The sequence below is a fragment of the Etheostoma spectabile genome, chromosome 17 (assembly GCF_008692095.1).
Source record: "Etheostoma spectabile isolate EspeVRDwgs_2016 chromosome 17, UIUC_Espe_1.0, whole genome shotgun sequence".
NCBI classification, from domain to species: Eukaryota; Metazoa; Chordata; class Actinopteri; order Perciformes; family Percidae; genus Etheostoma; species Etheostoma spectabile.
In genome coordinates, this window is record NC_045749.1 from 21,017,185 (window position 1) to 21,043,387 (window position 26,203).

Consider the following 26,203-nt stretch of genomic DNA (forward strand, 5'->3'; position numbering starts at 1 on the left):
TATGCCAGTACTCTGTTGGGTGGGAAATGACACTTTTTTGCCCACAGCCACACACTATTTTGAATTGCTTAGATGCATGTTGTGTATGATTAAAAATTATAATAGAGCAAATAAAAAGTGGAGAAAAAAAACTCCACCCGGCACTGTGGCGGGTATACAAGGCAAAGTCACCCGCCATTTTGAAAAAGTACCGCCGTTACCCCCCCCCGATCCTGTTGAAGACGAAGAAAATACAGACACAAACACTGTACTACAAATGTTGCGGTACTTGTACTTTAGTTAACCCTTGTGTTGTCTTCCCGTCAAAAATGAAAATCAACACTTTTTTGTGATTGTGATTTTAAATTTTTCTTAGGTTTTTTGTCCTATTTTTCAACACTTTTGTAAAAAATGTTGAAGGTTTCAACACTACGCAACACTAACTTGTTAACTTTAGTTTTACAGTTATTTTTGGAATTTTGTTATTTATGGTCAATAAACCTCATTTGTAGGAAATTATACCTGATGTTTGAGTTAGAAAAGCAGAAATTAGGAATTATTGAGGCTAAAATTAAAGGAATGGATGTTGATGATAATCACAGACTGGAATATGTCAACTTTTATTCAATTTTCCTCCAAGGTTTTTTTTCTAATGCTATAAAATTAGAGATTTGTACTGGCCAAAGAGCGTTGTGTGGAATCAGTCATGTTGTTTTAGGGAATTAAAAAGAACATTGATATAGGAAAACATGAGGACAACATGAGTCTTTTCTTTTCATGCCACTTCCTACTTCTACTCTTACTTCACAAATTAAAACATGTGTAGTTTTATAAAAACCCAATGTTACTTTATTACAAATGAAACTACCTAACCATATACAGTGGCTTGCATAAGTTTACACCCGTGCTAAAGTTTATTAAAAATAGGAATAAAAAAAACATCTTTTGGAAATTGATCTTAATACCTTAATAAAAAACAACAACAGGAAAATCCAAAGTCCAAGGGAACTTTATCAGGATGCATAGTATCCTGATCCATGAAATAACTGGTCTTTAATAATAAAAATGTGCCTGCCTCTATGGGAATTTAACATTGTGGGGGTGTATAATTATGCCCCTGTATTTTAACATAGGGGGGTGTATACTTATGCCCCCTTGTATTTTAACATGGGGGGTGTATACTTATGCCCCTGTATTTTAACATAGGGGGGTGTATACTTATGCCCCCTGTATTTTAACATAGGGGGGTGTATACTTATGCCCCTGTATTTTAACATAGGGGGGTGTATACTTATGCCCCTGTATTTTAACATAGGGGGGTGTATACTTATGCCCCTGTATTTTAATATAGGGGGGTGTATAAATATGCCCCTGTATTTTAACATAGGGGGGTGTATACTTATGCCCCTGTATTTTAACATAGGGGGTGTATACTTATGCCCCTGTATTTTAACATAGGGGGTGTATACTTATGCCCCTGTATTTTAACATAGGGTGGTGTATACTTATGCCCCTGTATTTTAACATAGGGGGTGTATACTTATGCCCCTGTATTTTAACATAGGGGGTTGTATACTTATGCCCCCTGTATTTTAACATAGGGGGGTGTATACTTATGCCCCTGTATTTTAATATAGGGGGGTGTATAAATATGCCCCTGTATTTTAACATAGGGGGGTGTATACTTATGCCCCTGTATTTTAACATAGGGGGTGTATACTTATGCCCCTGTATTTTAACATAGGGGGGTGTATACTTATGCCCCTGTATTTTAACATAGGGGCGTGTATACTTATGCCCCTGTATTTTAACATAGGGGGGTGTATACTTATGCCCCTGTATTTTAACATAGGGGGGTGTATACTTATGCCCCTGTATTTTAACATAGGGGGGTGTATACTTATGCCCCTGTATTTAACATAGGGGGGTGTATACTTATGCCCCTGTATTTTAACATAGGGGGGTGTATACTTATGCCCCCTGTATTTTAACATAGGGGGGTGTATAATTATGCCCCTGTATTTTAACATAGGGGGGTGTATACTTATGCCCCTGTATTTTAATATAGGGGGGTGTATACTTATGCCCCTGTATTTTAACATAGGGGGGTGTATACTTATGCCCCCTGTATTTTAACATAGGGGGGTGTATATTATGCCCCTGTATTTTAACATAGGGGGGTGTATACTTATGCCCCTGTATTTTAACATAGGGGGGTGTATACTTATGCCCCTGTATTTTAACATAGGGGGGTGTATACTTATGCCCCTGTATTTTAACATAGGGGGTGTATACTTATGCCCCCTGTATTTTAACATAGGGGGGTGTATACTTATGCCCCTGTATTTTAACATAGGGGGTGTATACTTATGCCCCTGTATTTTAACATAGGGGGGTGTATACTTATGCCCCCTGTATTTTAACATAGGGGGGTGTATACTTATGCCCCTGTATTTTAACATAGGGGGGTGTATACTTATGCCCCCTGTATTTTAAGTAAGAACATATATTTATTCACAAAACATTATTCATTCACAAAGACAATTGGTGTCCTTAAAAGGTTGGATTTTCCTAAATTTTGTGAATTAAAATGTTTTTTTATTCCAATTTTTTAATCAATTTTAGCATGGATGTGTAAACATATTCATGCCACTGTATATGCCTACAAGTACAGCAGAAATAATTAGCAGATTAAACACTTAATTGAACTGATTTGATCATTTCCAAAAGTGTGGATGTGCATTTTTCTAATGATACTTACATACTTACGCCCACTGAGTCAGTCCTCTCTCTGCTGGTAAACCCCTTGTTGACGTATGATTCCATGTGATGATTTACCATTTCATTGAAAAATAAATTTAAAAAATAAACTGAACTACATCTCTGAGCTGTCTATATGCAAGCGGTAGTAGAAACAGTCACAATAGCAGTATATTTTGTTAATATGTATTGTTTTTATCCAGGATATATCAACACGTCTGATACATACTGTATATGAATGTATGGTATTGTTACTGTCTTTGTCAGAAATGGAAAGTTACTATGTGTTATCATTTAATAAGAACATAATAATTCCACCATGACCGAACCCATTCTGCCATCAATACTTTTACTTTTGATACTTGAATTAGATTTTGCTGATACTTTTGCACTTGTACAGTAAATATCTGATACTCTAAGACTTTTACTTAAGAAATATTCTAAAAGCTGACTCTAACTTCTACCTAACTCCCCCCAAAGTTCATTTTCTGGTACTTTTACTCAAGTATTGCTTTCAAGTACTTTATACACAACTGTTAAACACAGCCCAATGCAGGGCTATAGTCCAGTCTAGGACTTGAGTCAGGACTCAAGACCGTTTTTCTGTGGTCTCGGACTTGTCTCGTACTCGCTAGTATTTGGACTCGGACTTGTCTCGGTGTCGGCCACTGGTCTTGCCCGATATGGCTTTTGGGCTTTTGGTCTGGACCGAGTCCAGGTGTCTTTATTATGTTGATAATAATATTGGAGGGAAAGTTAAACCCAAAATGATTGTCTTGATACTATCATGCATTAGACCTTTTTTTCCTGTCCTGGACTCGGTCTTGACTCGGACTCAAACCATTTTGGACTCGGCCTTGACTTGGACTCGACTAGTCCTGGTCTTGGTCTTGTCTTGGACTCGACAAAGGTGGTCTTGACCACAGCCATGGCCCAATGTTCTAGCGGGATATAGGATCAGATCTTTCGGGTCTACTAAATCAGTGATCACACTGGATAACAATGAATAAATGTATTTATTATTATAACAGAGGATAAATGCAAAATATTGAACACATGAAAAAAAACTATGAAAGTTCCTTTATGGACCACCAGAATCAATTGAAATAATGATGAGGTGTAAACAAGGAATAAAAAAAAAAAAAAAACTTTCCTTGACGGGGTTACAGGTGATTAGCATTGGCGACATTGAACCTTAAAGCACTAAAAAAAAAATAATAATCTTTTTACATTTTTTTTTTATTATTATAATCTTTATGGGGGTTGGTCTAAAATCGCCCCTGGTTCTATGAACTCGTCCCGGTAAATGTATTTCTTCTTCTGTACTTCTCATAATAAAGACATTCTTAGGAAATGTAGGAAGTTCCAGTAAGTTCCATTTTTACGTGAGTAAAAGTACTAATACCACACTGTAAAAATACTTCGCCACAAGTAAGAGCCCTGCATTAAAAATGTTACCTAAGTAAAAGTATATAACTCAAAAGCATCATCAGGAAAATGTACTTAAAGTATTAAAAGTACTCAATGCAGAAAAATCCTCACATTTTAGTGTTTAATTATTTGGCTTATCATTCAGTTGTACTTGTAGATAGGCCTGTACGTTGTTGGGTAGTTGCTTTTTCCATAAAACATATTTTATAAACGCAAAAAAAATCTTAATTTGTAAAGTAACTAAAGATGTCAGATTAATGTAATGGAGTAAAAAGTACAATATTTCTCTCTTAAACGTAGTGAAGTAGAAGTAGAATGTGAAAGGAAAATACCTTAAATTTGTACTTGAGTAAATGTCCTTCCACCATGGCAGTTTTTGATGCAGTTTGAGGTAAACCAGGTGGGTGGGACATGGGTGGGACATGGGTGGGACATGGGTGGGCTATGTGTGGGTGTCGGGGGGGGGGGGATCGACGCGGTGCAGAGGGTCCCGTCAGTGAGCAGAGCTGCAGCCATGGCCCAGGTAAAGGAGGACGCGGTGAGGGGCCACCAGGACTGTGCAGAGGTCTACTCTGACATGGCGACTGTCAGCTCCAGTGCAGGTGAGTCCAACAACACCCCCCCACGCTCTTGAAAAATCATATTAGTCTGTTTATTATTAGTCCATCATGTCATCCACCAATGACGGAGATGGAGTGTCCTCTACAATACAGACAGTGTTTCTTTCTCGCCATTGGTTTGCATGTTTTCAGCCATTTCTAAATTATTGGAGTAACTTTAATTCAGTGTCAGACTTATGTTGTGTAATAGTCTTAAAGCTGTTACACAGGGGTTCGTTTAGAATATGGACATTAATGTTAAATTTGTCAGTTAATTTGAGCACATATTCACACTTGTAGCTGCTTTTTAGCCCTAAAAAAACCCTTTATTAGTTTATTAGTGCTTTGATAACAGTAGTTATTGGGATAGTTTTATCCAGTTCAGCTGTTAACATTTGGTTTGGCAAAAAGAATTAAGAGAATAAAAAGTCTTTGGGAGTTGGAAATTGAATCCAATTTCAATAGCCATCCTCCTCGGTGTCTTTTCTAACCCCCAAAGTCAGCTCAGTGCACCAATTTGCCAGAGTAGTCACTCTGTAGTAATTATCTTAAGTCAAATCCCTCCGTTTCTGGTGTCTTTTTCTCACGAGCTCGTCTTTGGCAGCTAAAGCTCTGGAGCTCTCAGGTTGCCTGGCGGCAGTGGGAACCATAAAGTCAGTGTAATCCCCCCCGCAATCATTGGTGAAATGGGCCTTTACACGTTTAGGCCACTTTTTCGAATCACGCCAAGTAACTGAAGAAACAGGAGCTGGAGAATTGTCTCTAAAAGAGACAAAGTCTTTTCAGCGTTGTCTTCCTCCTGAAAGCAGATATAGGGGAGACGGGGAGGAAGAGGGCGTTGGGTGAGACCTCCCTGGGTGTCGGCCTCGGCAGGCGGAGCAGAGCCTACCCGTCCCCGGCCAGGAGACGCCAACGCACCACCTTCAGCCACAAGCAGCTGGAACAGCTGGAAGTGGCTTTCGGACAAAACCAGTATCCTGACATCTACTACAGAGAGGAGCTGGCCCGGATCACCAAGCTCAACGAGGCTCGCATACAGGTGGGACTGCTTAGGATTATGACTTTATGAAGTCCCCAATATATAATTGTCTATTATAATAGAACCGTGATTTCCCTTACTTTTTGTCTTTATCATATTTAGAAAAAGTACAACTGAAGAGTGGATTTGAACTCACATCATATCATACGTTACACCTGGCAACATGATGCAATCCAGTAGTTTTTTATAAGTTTCATAATGTATTAATTGCCCTTTTATCAAGCAACTATATCACTGTTCTCCATAATTGACTTGAATGTATAATATTGTAGAAATGCTGCATGAAACATGCTTACAAAATCAGTTTTGCTAACATGTGGTTGGGCAATAAATATAATAATGTGCATTTTATTTTGAAATGTGAACAGAGACAAGATCTGCAATATTTAGACAATTTATATTTCTTTAAAGCCCTTTTTGGGGTTAAATTCATTTGGGGGTGCACCTTGCCTGCACACACTGAACACATAAATGCATAAATGTCCCATTTTTGCTGAACCGAACCTTTTCGAATTACCTTATAATGGCAGGTGTCTTACTTGTCTCAAGGTGTCCAGGCCAGCTGATCTGTCCTTGTCTCTGCAGGTTTGGTTCCAGAACAGAAGAGCCAAACAGCGGAAGCAGGAGCGGGCCTCCCAGAAAGTTCTCCCCGTGGGCGTGATGCCGGGCCACAGGGCGCTGCTGGGGGGCGTGCACGTCCAGCCGTCCGGCATGGCTCGACAGTACTACACCCAGCCCCTGGCTCACATCCCCCGCCTCCCCCCCATGCTGCCCTCCGGGGCCTACTCCCGGCACCCGGGCCCGGTGGGCCAGTGCCCGTGCCCCAGCGTCCCCCCGCAGCCGGCCTCCCAGCGGCAGCATGAAGACTGGTACAGCCCGCTGAGGAGCAACCTCACCTCGCCCATGTTCTCCCTGGCCTCCATGCAGCCTCTGGACCCGGCCTCACACTGGAGCTAAGGAGTAACAAGGTCAATAAGGAAACAAGTCAATTACAAAATTAAAATGAATTTTTAATCTCTATTTAGCTGCAGAGGTGATCATGCATGTCCTTTTTTCACCTTGTTTCACACACGTATTCTCACTCATTTGAACGAGCCCCTATTATACTCCTTCTCAGCATCATATTTGTACTCTTGGGGTCTACTAGAATAGGTTTACATGCTTTGGTGTTCAAAAATCCTACTATGCTGCATATTAATGCAGTTCCTTTGCCTGAAACACTCTGTTTCTGTGTCCCGCCTTCCCAAAAAGCCCAGTCTGCTCTGATTGGTCAGCTGGCCCACTCTGTTGGGATAGGTCAACCAATTTCAAACAAGCCACAATTAGAGATGTCACTGATTGAGGAATGTCAAATAGCAACGTGGGCGACATGTTTTTTATATATTTTTGAGAATAAATGCCGTCTGTGGGAGAGAAAGATCCCTTTAGAGTGAAATGTATGTTTTGTACCTTAACTATTATCTATTACACACACAAACAACTACATAATACGCTAAAAGTCAGGAAAAATCATAAAAGCATAACAGGGGCACAGCCTCTGGTTGCATATAGGGTTATGCATGTAGAAATAACTCACAAAGAAAATCAAGTTTGTGAATGCATGGAAAACAATTACAATGATATTTGCACACACATGATATCAGTAATGAGCAGGCTTCAAAATTAGCACCATCCACCATAATGCAGGGAAAATATACAAGTGGCTGGTAGTTTTGCTTCCCTCACCGGCTAAAAAAAATCATGGTAATAATATATTGAGTGGCTGGTAAAATTAAAAAAAAAATGCACTATAGTTTATCATTTATCTGGTGGATGAACCCTGGCGGTGAGGCTTCACAGACTCTGAGTACAGATTTGAAGCATAAAAACTGTGTGTGTCTGTGTGAAAATCACACATTTAAGTCCCAAGTACAAATTCTGGCCCTGATTTATGGCTGTAAAAAGAACTTCAGTGTCACGCAGTTTTCAATCTGTATTCAAATGTTCAGTTTTAAACAGGTTATAAATAACTGCTAAAAAATCGTTTCACAAGCTCAAAATCTGAGAGACACTATACACATGTGTTATAGTTTAACCCTCATGTTGTCCTCGGGTCAAATTGCCCCATTTTCCTATATCAATGTTCTTTTTAATTCCCCAAAATAACATGACTGAGTCCACACAACGCTATTTGCCAAGTACAAATCTCTACTTTCATTAATTTTGGGGTGGCTTATTAAATTTTATAGCATTTGAACAAACAATTGAAGTGGTTTTGAAATAGTATTGAGTAAAAGTTGACATATTCCAGGCTGTTATTATCCATCAACATCCTTTAATTTTAGTCTCAATAATTCCTAATTTCTGCTTTTCTAACTCAAACATTAGGTATAATTTCCTATAAATGAGGTTTATTGACCATAAATTCAAAAAATAACTGTACAACTAAAGTTAATAAGTTGGTGTTGCGTAGTGTTAAAAAACAAAAGCGTCAAAAAAAGGTTGAAAAAAGGGACAAAAGTGTATGAAAAAGTAAAAAGCGTTGATAAATCATGATTATCATCAACATCCATTCCTTTAATTTTAGTCTCAATAATTCCAAACTTTAGGTATCATTTCCTATAAATGAGGTTTATTGACCATAAACACTTAAAATAACTGTAAAACGTTTAAAATGAGTTAGTGTTATGTAGTGTTACATGTCAAAAAAAGTGGCAAACATTGAAAAAAAGTGTCATAAGTGTTGGAAACAAGGGACAAAAACGTAAGTAAAACTTAAAAACCTCGACTAAAAGCGTCAATAAAAGTGTTGATTTTCATTTTTGACGGGAAGACGACACAGGGGTTAAACTGCTTTCGACATTCTCCTCCACATCCACTGCTTGTATTAAAGCTTTAGTGTGTAACTTTTTGATATTGACGAACAGCTGTTCCATTTAATCCATCGCCAAACTGAGTTGATACAAAGCTAAGGAAGACTATCCGCTCCACACAACTCTCTCAGCAGGACTATGTTCACAAGATTGCGTTGCCGGTGACTTTCCCGCACAGAAGCTCAAGTGAAGATAATCACCTCTTCTGTGGAGTCCATAATGCTTTTTTAATCCCCCGTGTCCTCCTTGGCTACTAGCAACTGCGAGGAGGAGGGGTGGTGGCGCGTGCGCGATCACGTGGTACTCGTGTCATGTGGACACCCGGACGGTTTTGTTTGTTTTTGTCGTTACTTTCCTCATGGGGGCGCCAGAAACTACACACTAGAGCTTTAACCCTTGTGTTGTCGTCCCGTTAACCATGTTGCCAGGTTCAGGACACTTCAACTTACTAAATTAATGATGGACAAAGCAAACAAAACTAGACACAGACGGTAGTGAGCAGTTTATATACTTTTGCCGCAAAAGGGAAGGAGACATCACCAGCATTGCTCCTAGGATCTTCAACAATTTCTCTGCAGCTCAGTCTTTTTATTACACACACACACAAGGATACATCGGACGGGGTTTATCTTTATTATGTCTACGCTAAAGCGTGTCAGTTTTCAGAGTGCAGACAGTTTGTGCAACGTGTAGCATCTGAACTTTTATCTACCAAGGCCTGCAATGACTTTGCCTCCTTCTTCAAAGACAAAATTCAGAAGATTAGACAATTTCAGATCAAAAAGATTTTCGTCAGATTTTGAGACTCCGTAATTTCCGGGTTTGCACCAATCACATTGGTCATTTGAGTCTGACTGCCAGAAGTGCCCGCCTTCTGACCGAGCATGTCAGGTCGGCCAAAATGAAGGCGACGGCCCCCCCCCCGACAGCTGATTATCGGGTTGGTGTGTCACAGCCTTTACATGTCAGCGGATCTACTTATTAGATCATAATGCACACACACATTCACGTTTTATATACGTTGATTCAAAAATTCAAAAGTTAACATGTGTTGAACTGCGAACCACCTACACATGGTAGGACCAATGTTGGTCTACACAATATCTTGAGCGATGTACTGAAATGTACTGATACTGTACGTGAAACAGGAAGTCTAAAAACCTGCTGAGTACACCTGAATAATAACAAATAAAGATTTCAATTATATTCCCCATTGTCTTTTAAAAGTGATTCCACCAATGCAACTCCACACATCACGATCTATTAAAAAAAACACATCACAAGTCTGTAGATAGATTTTTAATATTTCACATTCTAGAGACAACACAGTTGCATCTGCTATGCTTTCAGATTTGTTTGTTTTTTAATAGCCTATAATCGACAACCTTAACAGATTGAAGAATTAATACTAGATGGCAAAAAAATATAGACTTCATCCATCCATCTCACACAGATGGATTTAACAAACGTTAACACACACACACAGATGTGACGTGTATCTGTTTTTAAAGGCAGCTAATGATTGGATCCCAACGTGTTGAGGTTCTATCTAGAACTTTCCTGGAGACCCCGCAGCATCGACCAGTGGGCTTTACGTCTAGCTTATCCAGGGATAGAGAAGCAGTAGTACGCCGCTGCTTTACATTCACTTCATGACGTTAGATTTTAAAATCAGCTGGCTCAGCGACTACAGTGAAGATGGAGGTGATTGGCTCGTGTTAATCTTCATGAAAACAACCTCAGGAAGAACACATGTGGTGCCATTTTGCTGCATGGAGCCTGCTGGCAACATTCAGCGTGTTTACACTTACACAGACACACACGTACACTTCAACGTATCTCATAACAACCTCAACACACCAGTGTCCACTCAACACACCACACTGTTTCTACCACACCACACACACACTCAACGTGTTCTCACACACACACACACACCACTCAACGTGTTTCACACACACACACACACACACTCAACGTGTTTTCCACACACACACACACACACACACTCAACGTGTTTTCTCACACACACACCACACACACACACTCAACGTGTTTTTCACACACACACACACACACACACACTCAACGTGTTTTCTACACACACCACACACACACACAACACACACACACCACACACACACACACACACACACACACACCACACACACACACACACACACCACACACACACACACACACACACACCACACACACCACACACACACACACACACACACACACCACACACACACACACACACACACACACACACACACACACACACAACACACACACACACACACACACACACACACACACACACACACACACACACACCACACACCACACACACACACACCATTTGGTCCACCATTTTGAGAATCACACAGGGACAGTGTGTTAGCTACTGTAAATAAGTGGTGTGTCTGCTGTCTGCTTGAGTCCAGTATGCACAGAGCGGTCCATTTCAAGTGATGACATTCTGTTTAGATGCTTTTGGCCTACCAGAAGAAACTCACCACTGTCACCACTAAAAGCAGAACACACACTATAGGGCTGCTGTACATACAAAAGGGCCAATCATACAAAATTACAAAAACATATATATTCCTAACTTTCCCTTAAGGCAGCTATGCAGATGGATTGGGTTTTACTTGCCATGATACCTGGCACTGAGACCTCTGCTACCACTTCACTGATAGCTGTACTAGTTCCCAATAAAGGTTTTGGGCTTTTATTTGACAGGCTTTTTGGCAGAAGTCACTGCAAAGATGTCTAAACTTCAAAAAGAACTAAAAGTATATATCCATGGTTAGATACAATGAGGGGCTAAGTAGAAAAAAAAATTGATATTTGGTGAACTGACCCTTAAGAAAAAGGCATAATTTCAGGGAACCTATGAAAACAGATGGCGCAGAAATGTCACGGCAAGTGTACTGTAGCTCCACAAGAGCCAAACTAACCAAAAGGCCATTTTGTTTTCCTCCTGTTTCTGTTGCTTATTAATTCCGGCCATTCCTGGTTTTTCTGCTACCCCCTTGGACATCACATGAACAAAAAAAACCTGCTTAGAAAGTAGGAAAATTTCCCAAACCTTAATTAAATTATCAATAACCCTGACTGGTCGCCTGCGAGAGAGAAATGCAGTCTGGTGGCTACTCGGCTGGCCTTCTCTTCTCTGCAGATTTGTCGTTGTGGGTGTGAAGCATGGAAGTTCTCAGGTGACATCTTACTCCAGTGATTTGGCAAACTCTGCGTAATCTATGTAACCGTCATTGTTCTTGTCATCGTCCTTCAGAACGTCATCGATCAGGGTGATGAGGTCATCCTCTTTCAACGGCTGGCTGTTCTCTCCTCTCTCCTGACAAAGAAACAAGAGACAAACACAAACATTGTTCATGTAGACATATTATTTATGTGTTACAACAACAGATAGTATTGGTTTAGATACACTAATTATACAAGCAGAGCTGGGAAATATATCGACGTCGTGATATGAGACTAGATATCGTCTGAGATTTTGAATATCGTCATATTGCATAAGTCTTTTCCTGGTTTTAAAGGCTGCATTACATTAAGTGATGTCATGTTAGGAACTTAGGACTGTTGCAACTGTTCTATTATTAGCCTTTACCCACTTAGTCATCATATTCACATTGCAGGTGATTATTTATTAAAAATCTCGTTGTGTCAATATTTTGTAAAAGCACCAATAGTCAACACTACAATATCATTGCAATATCAATATCGAGGTATTTGGTCAAAAATATCGTGATATTTGATTTTCTCCATATCACCCCATAAGCAAGTACAGTTTGGGGTTTTCCGTTTAGTTTGGCTTTATGCTCACCCCTCTCTCTTTCTTTGTCTCTCTCTCTCTCTCTCTCTCTCTCTTTCCTCTCATTTATTTCAATAATTAGATACTGAGACATTGCGTCTGAATCAAAACATGCATGATCTGTGGACAAGCATGTGACCCTACAAAAACAGCTTTTTTTAAAAAGGAAACAGCTCTAAAGTTAGGTCCCTGTTGCAAATTAGTTAACAGCGTTAGAGCTTCATTTCCTTTAGCTTAAAGAACACAGGAACACTCTCAATGAAACGAGGTACCGCCGCCATGACATCTCCTTTAGAGTGAATGAAAGGTGTTTAGGAAAGGAAAGGGAGGATTTTTTTAGACAATGTGGATCCAGCAAGCATTTAAAAAGGTGTCTTGCTTCTGGACTATGACATGTTTCTGACGTGAGATGTTAACTTGGGGTGTAACGCACAAAGACAGAATTACACAATTAGTTGTGGAATGCTTTTTGTGAAATCATAAAACTTTCACAAACTTGAGACTCCATGAACTCCAGCTGCTGGAAAAATAGTAAATCATATAGTATAGAGTTTAAAGCTATACGCACTCATGCCCTTGTTAACCCTCATGTTGTCCTTGGGTCAAATTGACCCGTTTTCCCATGTCAATATTCTTTTTAATTACCCAAAATAACATGACTGATTCCACAAAATGCTCTTTGGCAAGTAGAAATCGCTATAATTTGTGGGCGTCTTATTCAATTTTATAGCATTTGAAAAAACAATTGAAGTGGTTTTGAAATAGTATTGAGTAAAAGTTGACATATTCCAGGCTGTTATTATCCATCAACATCCTTTAATTTTAGTCTAAATAATTTCTAAGTTCTGCTTTTCTAACTCAAACATTAGGTATAATTTCCTATAAATGAGGTTTATGGACAATAAATTCAAAAAATAACTGTACAACTAAAGTTAATAAGTTGGTGTTGCGTAGTGTTAAAAAACAAAAGCGTCAAAAAAAGGTTGAAAAAAAGGGACAAAAGTGTAGAAAAAGTAAAAACTGTCGATAAAAAGCGTCAACAAAAGTGTTGATTTTCAATTTTGACGGGAAGACAACACAAGGGTTAATCCGTTCTTTAGCAGTTGATGACAAATACAAATGATTACTGGTACTTACATTACAGTACATTAGAAGCCATGACGTTCACACCTAAGAGAACAAAAATATATAAATGTATACACATATACTGTATATACCGACCTCTCTGTGGACATGTGTGATAGCTGTGGCTAGCTCCAGCCCATCCAGCAGGTTGTTGCCATCATAATCGTGCATCTTGAAATAGTGCAGCTGAAGCTCCTGGGGTGTCATTTCTTTCTCAGGTTTGTCTATCATTCCCTCTAAATGCTCCATGATGTGGCTGGAAGACAAAAGACAGAGTCCTAAGCCACAGAGTACACAGACGCCGGTGTCAACTGTGTTCAAAGTTCACTATTCTGTGCAAATACGGCCTGAAGGGTGCTTCTGCAGGACTGGGGGGGTATCACTCACTCTTTGTCCTGGACCATGTTTCTGTCCAGGCGGCCGTGACCGGATATGGAGGCTGCCCGCTCTATGACCGGCAGCGTGTGCTGCTGCTGCTGGGCTCCACCTGAGAGACAACACACAGCAGACAGCAGGACAGGAGGAGGAGCAGGCCCCCCCACTGCACACTACACCTGCCACTACTCATTCTGCTAGGCAGGCACGCGCACACACACGCATACGCACACACACACACACACACACACACACACACAGACACACACACAGACACACACAGATAGAGACACACACACACCACACACACACACACACACACACACACAAGACAGACACACACAACAGACAGACAACCAGACAGACAGACAGACAGACAGACAACAGACAGACACGACAGACAGACAGACACACACACACACACACACACACACAGACAGACAGACACAGACAGACACACACACACACACATACAGACAGAAACACACACACACACACACACACACACACACACACACACACACACACACACACACTATATATATATACAGAAACAGACAAACACATACAGAGACAGACACACATACAGACACACACACAGCAAATTAATCAAAGACTCATGTGCTGTTATATTAATCTATGGATATCCCATTTCCTGTTCATATACACTAAATTTACATTGTTGTTGTTGTTTTTTTACCTTTTCAATATTCTGTAATTCAGATTTTCCCCACACATTTTAAGTATACATCTCAAATAAATGCCCTCCATTTACAGATAAGCTGTCCCTCTAATGGTTTTAACATCATATTAGAGCTAAATTAGCTTAAGATAAGCATTTTAAAGAGCTGGATCTATCGAATAACTAACTGTTACGCCATATGCTAAAAGAGGAAACATATTGTAAATTGTATAACGTTGGATAGCCTTATGTAATGATAAAGGAATACTTTAGTAAAACAATGGGCTAATTAGCAATGTTTAATTGCTGTGAAAATATCCCATAGAGATACTGTATGCACCATGAAGTTAGCTAACGCTAGGTATTCTAATGTTAGTGCAGAAGTTAACGTTAGCTGGAAAAAAACATTTGCTAGCGTGAAGCTTCATTTCAGGACTGCGTTGAAATATCGTGACCTGTTTATAATGCACAACCAATACAATACGTTTAGTAATATAACTACCTTAAAGGCTATCTTAATACTTACCTGAATTATTTATCACTCGACTATCTTCACTCGACTCGTCGTTGGCTGGCAACAACGATTAATCACTACCTTTAAGGACCAACAGGCTTGCCGTAGCTCCACTTGGACACGACAGCTCATTATGATTGGTTAAAATATTTCAAAGAGTATACAACTGAAGCGAGAGGACTCACTGCACCAACTTCCGTATTCACTGAATTAGCTGTCCACGGCTGAATTATGATATTCTGTACAGTTATAGTAAGATACATATACAGCTATTACGCTTAGAAACACCTTTAGGTAACAAATACATGCATTCTGTTTCATTGGCTGGCCTTACGCCGGGTAAAATCGTATTAAGTTGCGAAATATCTTGAGTATGCGATAAGTATCTAGCCAACAATGATACAAGCTAACGTTTTATTGACAACATATTGGCATTCTCACGTTGTAGAACTTCACACATGGCACTTTTCAGAAGGACAAAGTATTTTACGATGTGAGTGGCTTGTCTTGACAGAGAAAATACCTTTGAGGTGACTCTTTCCTTTCGTCAGCAGGGGGGGGTGAAGCAGCCGCTCAGCTGTCAAATGTCCGACGCACACACACACACACACACATACACAGATGCACGCTGTGGTGAGGAAGGAGAAGCGTCGATTTCGAGCAAATGTCAAGTTTCCAGAGAGAAAATGACGCTGCTAAAGCTCTGTTCAGAAGACTTGAGGTTTCTTTTTTAAATTTACTGTCATAAAGTAGTCGATAGGCCTATTTACCCCAGTAGTCTGTGACCCTTGTCTCTCCTTATACACCCATGTGGATTGTAGGACAAATGTTAATAATTGTTTAACTTCAAATTACTTAATGTGATTTTCTCCCTCAACTTGTTCACCACCATTTAAGAGCACTGATACAAAAAAAGTTGTGTATTGTATCGATGCAGTGCAATTACATGGCAGTGCTATAGCTGACAGATGTAGGCTTTGTACCTGAGCCAGGAGCTTAGCCATGTCGGCCTGCCAATGGTGCTGAACCCAGATCAGGGAGCAAGCAATTAAACTGATGTTTCCAATGAACTCATTTATGACATAAACACTATTCAAAGAATTTAAAAAAAAACAACAGCACCTATGCATGGATTCTGTCTGTTTGGGGTTCCACACTTTGCTGCAGACGAGTAGGACAGTGGATGTATAAGCCCTCCCTGATCCAGTTAAAGTGTTAACTGTAAAGATTAAGCACATGGCTGTTTACAGGAGGCCATGCAAGCTTCCTTTTACTTTCAACAGCTACAGATCAAGCCTTCTCAAAATGCCACAGTCATCACAGTCAATGCACCTTTACTGCAGTCTAATGCATGTGTGCAAGGCATTTATTTTCTATATATTGCAGATCTGGAATATACACAAAATAAACCCTTCGTTTAACAAAGAAATATCTACGTTTTCTTTGTTAAATGAAGACGCAGGCGGCTACTTGTGTTGTCCTCCCGGGTCAAAAAGGACCAAAATTTGACATTTTCGTCCCTTTTTCAGCCTTTTTTTAGTTTTCAATAACACCAAAAAATTACTGCCACTAGTTTTACACCACTTTTTGGAATTAATGGTCAATTAAACCCAAATTTATACAGAATTATACCTAATATTTGAGTTAAAAAAGAAGACATTATGAATTATTTTGACTAATAGTTAAGATTAGAGGAATAAAAGTGATTAATTGTATTTGCAAAGAGCGCTGTAAGGAATCCCATGCATTCTTTGTGGTAATTTTGTGAAAAAGAAACCCATATTTCAGATATAGACATTTTTTAAAGGGGTCAGATTTGACCCGAGGACAACAGGAGGGTTAATATTTCATTACAAATGAATTATTTAGTTCCTATAATAACAATTAGACCTAGTTCCTTACAATGAAACTTGATGTTGTGTTTGATGCCCCCCCCCCCCCCCTACACACACACACACACACACACACACACACACACACATATACACACACACACCCGCACAAAGATTACACATTTTTTTCTCCTGGAAGTGTGCAGTTACTCCCATCGTGTCCGGCGAGTACAGTCACCACCGGGACAGAGCAGTGATGGCATCCCGGGTCTCCTTCACCCAAGCCCGGGTGGAAGCGGAGCTGGAGCGCTACCGGGCCGAGTGCCAGTGGGACAAGATGCCGATGATCATCGAGCAGATGAAGGTGGCGCGGATCCACGAGGACGGTGAGTGTTCACCTGGCTGAAAAGTTGAGCTGTCTCCTGTCGCTTCCGGATTGATTTTAACCCCTCACTGTAAAAAAAAAAAAAAACTAAATAGCGAAAAAAAGTTATAGGGTTCCATAAATCCCCTGCCAAACGTCATGCCTGCTATAATAAGTGCCCAAATTCCAGTTGTTTTCAGGGAAGTTTCAGGAAGTTGTCTCCAGAGTAAGTGTCTCTTAGATTGTGTCTTCGAGATATTTTGAATTGAGTTGATTTACACTGAGGATTTAATGTCTCTAATATCATTTTTTCCACTGATCTGTAAAAAGTAGGATTTGAATACTTCTAGTAACAATCTTCAGTGTTTGCTAAAGATATGATTTGCATTGCCTGAGTGGCACTGTACACAAGTTGGACTTTGGACTCTTAGAGATAGACTGGGTTACTCTGTCCATAATGTTTTTCTCCACAAAATAATGAGAATAATAATAATAATAATAATAATAATAATAATAATAATAATAATAATAATAATAATAATAATAACTTGCTTACATCCAGTGGTGTAGTCTACGTGACATACAGATATACGCTGTCCACCCACTAAAAAGGCTCCATGATTTCCATATACCCAAATAAAAAATGCACAATGTCATGCACCAACATAATTTCCATTATAATTTGAATATATTTTGAATTATCGTCTGTTTTGTCTTCTTCACATAGGCTAAAAAAAGCTATTTCCACCATAAATCGGTGTATAAAAGTTGATCAGAATACAGGAAATTAAGTGGAGGACATCCACACACCCCACTATGATATGCCCCCCTCCCCAAAAGGCATAATCAGGCCAATATAGTACAGAATATATTATAGTATAGTATACCCACTATAATACATTAGACTACACCACTGCTTAAATCTGTCCTACTGGGCCAGGCCAGGGGTCGGAGAGGGGTTGTCGGATGGCTCCAACAGTCAAATGCCCCTCCCTGGAACTTTACAGTCTATACAACAACAGAGTGTGTACACAATCAAGGGTATTGTATGGCCCTCTGCCGTGTTAACCCCCCTCCTACAGGACAGATCTGGTATCCCCCAGCAATATCTCATGCAAACCAAGATTTCCCTGTGCACAACTCCCGCCTGCCTTTACCCTTGAAATCATTCCAGGTTGTGCATGTGCTCAAATTCAATGCAAACACACTTATCATTGTGTGCCCCATAAAGCATTACTTTGCTAAGTCGCTAATGCCCCTGCCTCCACCTCTCAGCTTAGCAGAGCAAACATGGGTTCAGGTGACTTGACTGCAAGTCGGCTGTTGTTGTGGCCATAACTGGCCGACCAGCGCCCACCAGCACTTTCTCCCTGCCTGCACATGCACTGAAGTGTTAAATCGATGTGGTGTTACGGTGTGCGTGCGTTGGTTCACAGGAGCCGATCTGACAGTGAGGGGGGAAAATTCCAATTTACTGTATAACAGTTTAACCCTGGCGCTGTCTTCCCAAGAAATTGAAAATGAACTTTTTTTGTGCTTTTTTTTTTTTTTTACGTTTTCACCCTTATGTTGTCTTCCCGTCGACCACAAAACACTATTATCGCTTTTTCCGAGATTTTTGTCACTTTTTCAATGTTCTGGGTGCTTTTATTTGATATTTTTAATGTTGACATTTTCAGCACTTATTTCGCCGGCCCATTTTTTGTGATAAAAAAACTGAAAGCGGGTCAAATTTGACCCAAAGACAACATGAGGGTTATGATAAGATAAGATAAGAAAACCTTTATTTGTCCCACAGTTGGTAAATTGCGGAATTTGCAACAGCCAAGAAAAGAACAGAGATAGACAAGTGTACAAGTGTCAAGAAGTACCGTTCTTACAGTAAAATAAAAACAAATATACATTACATTGTACACTAAATAAGGCTTAGATAGACCATGCCTTATCCAGTCTACTGCGGCTTTGTTTTATTCATGATCAATAAACCTATATTATGTGACATTATACCTACTCTTTGAGTTGAGAAATTATTAATTATTTTGACTAAGACTGGTTCATTTCACAGCTTAGACAGGATACTGATGTAAATCCATGTAAACACGTCTTTTCAAATGTAATGAAATTGAACAAAAACACAATTGAATGAAAGTAATCAATTATTGTACCTGCGAATAATGTTGTATGGGATCCATATAATGTTCATTTATGTTATTTTAGGGCAATTTGGTAGTAAGAAACCCATATTTTTGATTTAAAAAAAAAACTTGGGAAAATGGGTCAACCCGAGGACAACACAAGGGTTGAAAAAAGCCATTGTGGTGCAGACTCTTCATTTTTTGGTCTCTTGCTGTTGAAAGTATTTGACTTTGGATAATTAAAAGTAAGGTGATATAGTGATAAAGATGTGAGAGTCTAATTTGATGTCAAAGAGCAAGGTTTGAACCCAGAGTATATCACCATGTAGGATACTGACATTAATATGTTCCAGTCCTCTGTATTTGTTCTGGGAATGTGGTTTTTTATTGACCTGTGGGGAATTACATTCTTCAATTAAAACACATGGTGGCTATTTTATGAGCTAGTATTTTTACACTCTACATTTAAAAAGTACCCTGTGGAATTTACTTGTAAACTAAAACACATTTTGAATTCAGCGTTTCTTGTATGATGCGTATCCTTAAGGTCCAATAAATGCATTTCCTTTCTCATAAACATATGCATAGATAGGTTTTTTTAAAGTTTTGAATCTAGCTGAAATTGGAGTGGCAGTACCTCTGTCAGTAGGGCGTTGGATTGGGAACCAGAGGGTTGCTGGTTCAAGTCCCTATATGGACCAAAGCATGGTGGTGGACTGGTGGCCAGTTCACCTCCTGGGTTAGGTGCTCTTGAGCAAGGCATCAAACCCCCAACGGCTTGGTGTGACCCCCCCCTCCCCCCCCCACACACACACTCTGATATCTCTCCATTTAGTGCACGTATAGGTACTGAGCATATGTGTGTAATAACAACAGAGTGTAAATTGTAATTTCCCCTTCTTATTATTAATTCCATAAATAATTTTTTGATCTGGTCAAAATTGTATGATGGTATGGAAGCATAGACATCATCTATCCGTCTGTCCATCCATCTATCTTTGCCTTGGTCCGTCCGTTTTCTGTCCGTCCGTCTGTCTGTCTGTCTATCTGTCCCTCTGTCTATCCGTCTGTCTATTTGTCTGTGCCTCTGTCCTTCAGTTTTCTGTCCGTCTGTCCTTCTGTCTGTCTGTCTGTCTGTCTATCTGTCCCTCTGTCTATCCGTCTGTCTATTTGTCTGTGCCTCTGTCCTTCCGTTTTCTGTCCGTCTGTCCTTCTGTCCGTCTGTCCGTCTGTCTGTCTGTCTGTCTGTCTATCTGTCCTTCTGTCTATCCGTCTGTCTATTTGTCTGTGCCTCTGTCCTTCCGTTTTCTGTCTCTCTGTCTGTCTGTCTGTCTAGCCGTCTGTCCACTAACTAAGCTGTCTGCCAGTCTGTCTGTCCGTGTGTCCGTCCATCTGTCTGTCTGTCTGTCTGTCCTAACCCTAACCCTATAGCTTTAGCCTTGGCTGTGCTGATGAAACTACCTAAGCACTAACTAAGCAAATATGTCAAGAATCTCAGGACATAAACACTGCCCACGGAGTTGGAGGAGGAACACACACACAGAATGGAAAAGGTAAACAGGGAGGCTTTAATCGAGTGTTTGTGTATACACAAAAACTGAACTTCATGGTATGATTACAGTGTCAAAGCTATTAAAGGAAAGTACCGGGAAATTAAGCTTAACGTTAGTCATGCAGGACGTGGAATTCATATGCCCGCTGATTGAATTCCTATCAGACACACACCAATCACAGCCATTCTCACATCAAGGGCGTCCTTTTAAATGTGACTCCTGTCTCACTGATCACTGCTTCACACACTGCCGCTGCTGGCAACGTTATACCTCCACCACAGCCTCCACCTTCCTAGTTCAGAGTCCTAACATGACTCAATGTCCTGTTGTCTCGGGGTCAAATTTGACCCATTTTCAAAAAATGTCTATGTCAGAAATTGCCAAAAATGAACATGGATGGTTCCATTTAATGCTCTTCTTAAGTAAAATGAGGGCCAGTACACTACTTTCATTAAATTTTGGCTGTCAATTTTATAGCATATAGCTCAACACTGAGGTTTAGTCTCCAAGAATAGGTGGATTCCAAGAATATGTGCAAAACTCGTATAGTGGAAAAAAAGCGTCAAATGTAAAGTGACAAAAATGACAGAAAAAAGGGTCAAACACGTAGGAAAAAAAACACAATGTCAAAAAGCACAACACAATGTCAAAAAAGCAACAAAAAAGGAGAAAAAAACTACTTAAAAATAATTAGAAAAAAATAATGTGACAATAATAAGAAATGTGAAGCTTAGAAAGTGAATAAGCGGGGGAAAAAAACGAACAATAAAGTGCAAGATGTTGAAAAAAAAATAGTTTTCAATGTCTTTCTTTCTTCTTTTTACCCCGGGGGGGTTCTGTATGGTGCTCCCTGCTTCAGCTTAGCATGCTGCTTGGCTGCTCCAGGGAGCATTATCAAGAGTGGAGCCATCGGTGCCAAGCATAACTGGATTTTCATTTGTTCAATACATGGTTAAATCTATGATGAGAGTGTTCCTGACTGAAATAGAAACTGTAGCTTGTGAACACACTTCAGGGCTCTGGCATGCTAACCTCCTCTCCCTGAGCTGCTGTTTTTAATGGACCGAGGGAGGTTTGCTTTGGCTACAGAAACAAACGACCTCTGACCCTGAGCTCAGACCTACCCGAACTGACTTTTTTAACTTTTTCAATCCCACCCCCTAGATGACTACGGGATGCTGCTGACGGCCGAGATGCTGCTGGAGGAGTGCCTGCAGGAAAACCTCGACCTTTTACGGAGCTCCACCCCTTTGATGGACAAGGCCCAGCCCAGACTGGGCCGTGCCAAAAGCCACCTTAACACCGTCCTCAGCCGAGGCCGTCTCACGGTCAGTCTAATCTGGGTTCAACCTACAGTCCCAGTAACACTTATTTTCTTTATTTATCTGCTGAAACTGTTATGGCACTGTGCACAGGAAGCAATTTGTACAAATATCTTCCTTTGTGTTGCTTCAGTTTTTGCCTAACCATTTCCTTCCTCTTGTCCTCCAGCCCAGGTATCTGAACGAGGCTCTTCTGCTGATGGCTAAAGTGCACTTTGTGCAGGGTCGCTACCGCGACGCCCAGGGCATGTGTGCCAGGGTGGGACTGGAGGAGCTGACCCAGAACGAGCAGCCGACCTACCACCTCCGCCTGCTGGCCGAGGCTTTTGTGATCAAAGGTACCAGGCACCTCTAGAGAGCTAAAGGGGACACATTGTGCTTGTTTTCAAGTTCATACTTGTATTGTATTGGGTTTGTACATCTTCATACGTATTGGGTGTTTTTTAATGTTCAAAAAACACATTATTTTTCTAATGCTGTGTGTCTAAATATATATCTGCCTGGTGGTCTCCCCAGCCGACCATGCTGAAATAAAAACCATGCAGCATGCACAGTTACAAAAATTCAATACTTACGAAGCGTTCATGCTGGAAACGATAGAGGTAGTGAGGTCATTTTATGGCTAGCGCACCTTGTGCAGGGAACACCACAGGGACCATAAACCAAGGGTTAGTCTGCTCTGATAAAGAGGCAAAGTCCCTCCCCTACCGGTGGACCCCATGAGACCTTATTTCGGGAAAAAATATAGGGTTGTGAATAGGCCTAAAGAATATTCAATACATTCTGGTAAGAAACACTGAATGTCAAGACAAGCCAAAGCCTTTTGTTACCTGTCACTGGGATTTCCGTCTTTTTGGACATCCTCTATCAATCAATCAGTCAAAATGTATTCATATATCACTTTACAGCAACCAGCAGGTATCCAAAGTGCTTAACATCAGAAACCAAGAGTAAAAACACATGGCATTCAATAGAAAGAGTGAACATAGAAAACAGTAAAATCAGAAAAGGTTGCAAAGAAACAGAAGAATGAAATTGTCACACCACTGCTACGTATTAAAAGCCAGACTCAACAGATATGTTTTAAATTTGGACCAAAAAAGAGCTACATCTGCAACAGTGTGAATATCAGTGGGGAACTTTCCAGGTGCAGCAACTGCAAAAGCCTGACCCCCCCACCGTTTATACCTGGACCTTGGGACTTCTAAAACCAACTGTTTGAAGACCGCAATGACCGGTTGTGCTCCCGCAAAGTTAGAATTTCAGACAAATACTCTGGGGCCAGACCATTTAAAGCCATAAAAACAAACAATAAAATCTTAAAATTTATTCTAAAACGCACCGAGAGCCAATGCAGGGTGTAATTAAGGGGGGTGAGATGTGCATGTCTAGATTTTGCACAAGTTAAAGGCGTGAGATGGACGTCTGATTCAACAACATAGAGAGCATTACAGTAGTCCAACCTTGAACTAATAAAAGCATGAATGGCCTTTTCTGGGTCATGCCTGTACAGCATGGGTCTCAAACTCGCGGCCCGGGGGCCAATTGCGGCCCGCGGGATGATATTTTGTGGCCCCCTACTTGACATCAAAGTTAAGTGTTAGTGTGGCCCGCACGTTCTGAAACTTTTTGTCATTGCGCTTGTCACTTATGGGCTACCGTAGTAGCCCATAAGTAGTTGCTGTAGTTGACAGCAGCGTAATGGTTGTCAAGCTAGCTAAGTACCCTTTGCGGCAAATGCCTGAGGTTTGTCAATGTGATGTCTGTTGTTGTGAAATGCACCAACCATATCAGATCTAGGGGCTTAAAGCACCGGCAGTTCCGCGCCCTTTTGGAGGAAATAGAGGGGTTTTTTGGAATACTTGATGCGGCCCAGCCAAACCCAGACTCTACTTCCAGCGGCCCACAAGTAAGTTGAGTTTGAGACCCCTGCTGTACAGGAAATATTTAACTTTAGCCAGCAGACGAAGCTGAAAAAAAGCTCATTCTTACAACATTACTGATCCGCTTGTCAAATTTCATGTTGAAATCAAAAGTAACCCAAGATTTTGACAGCTGAACTAGTGTAAGATGCCAAAGCTCCCAAACTCAAAGCTGGACTATTTTGCATGTCTGAAGTACTGAAAATAACACACTCCGTTTGATCTTCATTCAAATTAAGAAAGTTGTCAGAAAGCCACAACTTAATGCCAGTGATACAACTATCAGGGAGTTTATAGGCAAATAGATTTGTAAATCATCTGCGTAGCAATGAAAAGACAGGTTGTGCTTTCCTATAATAGCCCCTAAAGGCAGCATATATAAAGAAAACAGAATGGGGCCAAGAATGGATCCCTGGGGTACCCCACAAGGAAGAGGAGCAACTAACGAGGAGAGGTCACCAATTATGACAGAAAAGCTCCTATTTGCCAAATAAGAGCTAAACCATTTGAGTGCCGAGCCTCTAATGCCCACAATGCTCAAGGCGAGAGAGGAGGACTGCATGGTCCATTGTGTCAAACGCCGCTGTGAGGTCCAAAAGGACTAAAACAGTGTGCATCTACAGAAAAGGCAATATCATTATGTACTCCCAACAGTGCAGACTCAGTACTGTGAAACCAGATTGGGATTTTTCAAACAGAGTTCTGTTGTAAGTTCTGTTTTTTCCAAAACCTTTGAAAGAAAAGGCAGACTGGTCTAAAATTAGACAACACTGTGGGGTCACTAGCCACTAGTCCATTAGTGCTGCACAGTTCACTTTTTAAGCAGAGTCTTAGGTAGGCTGAGGAAGTACTGAAGACTGGCATGTTTCCCTAAAAAAACACAAGCAAGACTGAACAGCTCCCTGCATACATTTCCTTGATGATTCCATTCCTAAACCCTTTGCTAGAACTTATCACAGACATAAAATCATAATGACCTTGTATGGGGTTTGGAAGTGGAAGGGAGGGGGATGGACTGTGAATGTAACACGGATGGAAAACATCAGCATGATTGGATAGTTATGTCAGTAAACCCCGCTAGAGTCTTAACCTCAGCTTGTTTATAACACTTAAAGATGTGAAATTGAAAAATGTGGTGCACAAAGCAGTGTGTCTCCAGCTGCCTCACCTATGCAGTTGAAAGTAGGGTAATTTTTGTACCTCCTATAAATGTAGTAGTAGTAGAAGTATCTATCAGATTGGCTTACTTCCTGTATAAATGTAGTTAACAGGAGGGTAGCTCATTTGGTTAAGTAGAAAATATCTATCAGAATGGACTTATTCCTCTATACATGTAGTTAAAAGTGCATTCTGTCAGGTAGGAAGTATCTATAAGAATGGACTACTCCCTCTATAAATGTAGTTAAAAGTATTCTGTCAGGTAGGATATATCAATCAGAATGGACTACTACCTCTGTAAATGTAGTTAAAAGTATTCTGTCAGGTAGGAAATATCAATCAGAATGGACTACTACCTCTGTAAATGTAGTTAAAAGTATTCTGTCAGGTAGGAAATATCAATCAGAATGGACTACTACCTCTGTAAATGTAGTTAAAAGTATTCTGTCAGGTAGGAAATATCAATCAGAATGGACTACTACCTCTGTAAATGTAGTTAAAAGTAGGGTAGCTCATAATGTCAGGAAGGAAGTATCCATCAGAATGGACTTATTCCTCTGTACATGTAGTTAAAAGCGCATTCTGTCAGGTAGGAAATATCTAACAGAATAGACTACTACCTCTATAAATGTAGTTAAAAGTATTCTGTCAGGTAGGAAATATCTATCAGAATGGACTACTACCTCTATAAATGTAGTTAAAAGTAGGGTAGCTCATAAT

At 40.3% G+C, this 26,203-nt stretch overlaps 3 protein-coding genes across 3 annotated transcripts in view; 2 read left to right on the top strand and 1 right to left on the bottom strand.

The window, feature by feature from the left end:
* Positions 1–4,655: 4,655 nt before the first annotated feature.
* prop1 (PROP paired-like homeobox 1) lies at positions 4,656–6,782 on the top strand. The gene is made up of 3 exons (XM_032542160.1): positions 4,656–4,772; positions 5,579–5,808; positions 6,394–6,782. Exons 1-3 carry the CDS (start codon positions 4,685–4,687, stop codon positions 6,763–6,765), a joined length of 690 nt encoding a protein of 229 aa, XP_032398051.1. The 5' UTR covers positions 4,656–4,684; the 3' UTR covers positions 6,766–6,782.
* A 4,486-nt stretch (positions 6,783–11,268) lies between these two features.
* Positions 11,269–14,195, bottom strand: mcfd2 (multiple coagulation factor deficiency 2, ER cargo receptor complex subunit). The gene is given in 4 exon segments (XM_032542154.1): positions 11,269–12,024; positions 13,723–13,882; positions 14,014–14,107; positions 14,110–14,195. Coding segments are annotated over 4 exon segments (471 nt in total). The 5' UTR covers position 14,195; the 3' UTR covers positions 11,269–11,892.
* Positions 14,196–15,786: 1,591 nt separating this feature from the next.
* The window catches only part of ttc7a (tetratricopeptide repeat domain 7A), a 60,126-nt gene continuing 49,709 nt past the window's right edge, over positions 15,787–26,203 (top strand). Inside the window, 4 exon segments of the mRNA XM_032541694.1 lie at positions 15,787–15,918; positions 17,229–17,415; positions 22,246–22,409; positions 22,573–22,741. Of these exon segments, the coding sequence (XP_032397585.1) occupies positions 15,862–15,918; positions 17,229–17,415; positions 22,246–22,409; positions 22,573–22,741 (577 nt within the window). The 5' untranslated portion in view covers positions 15,787–15,861.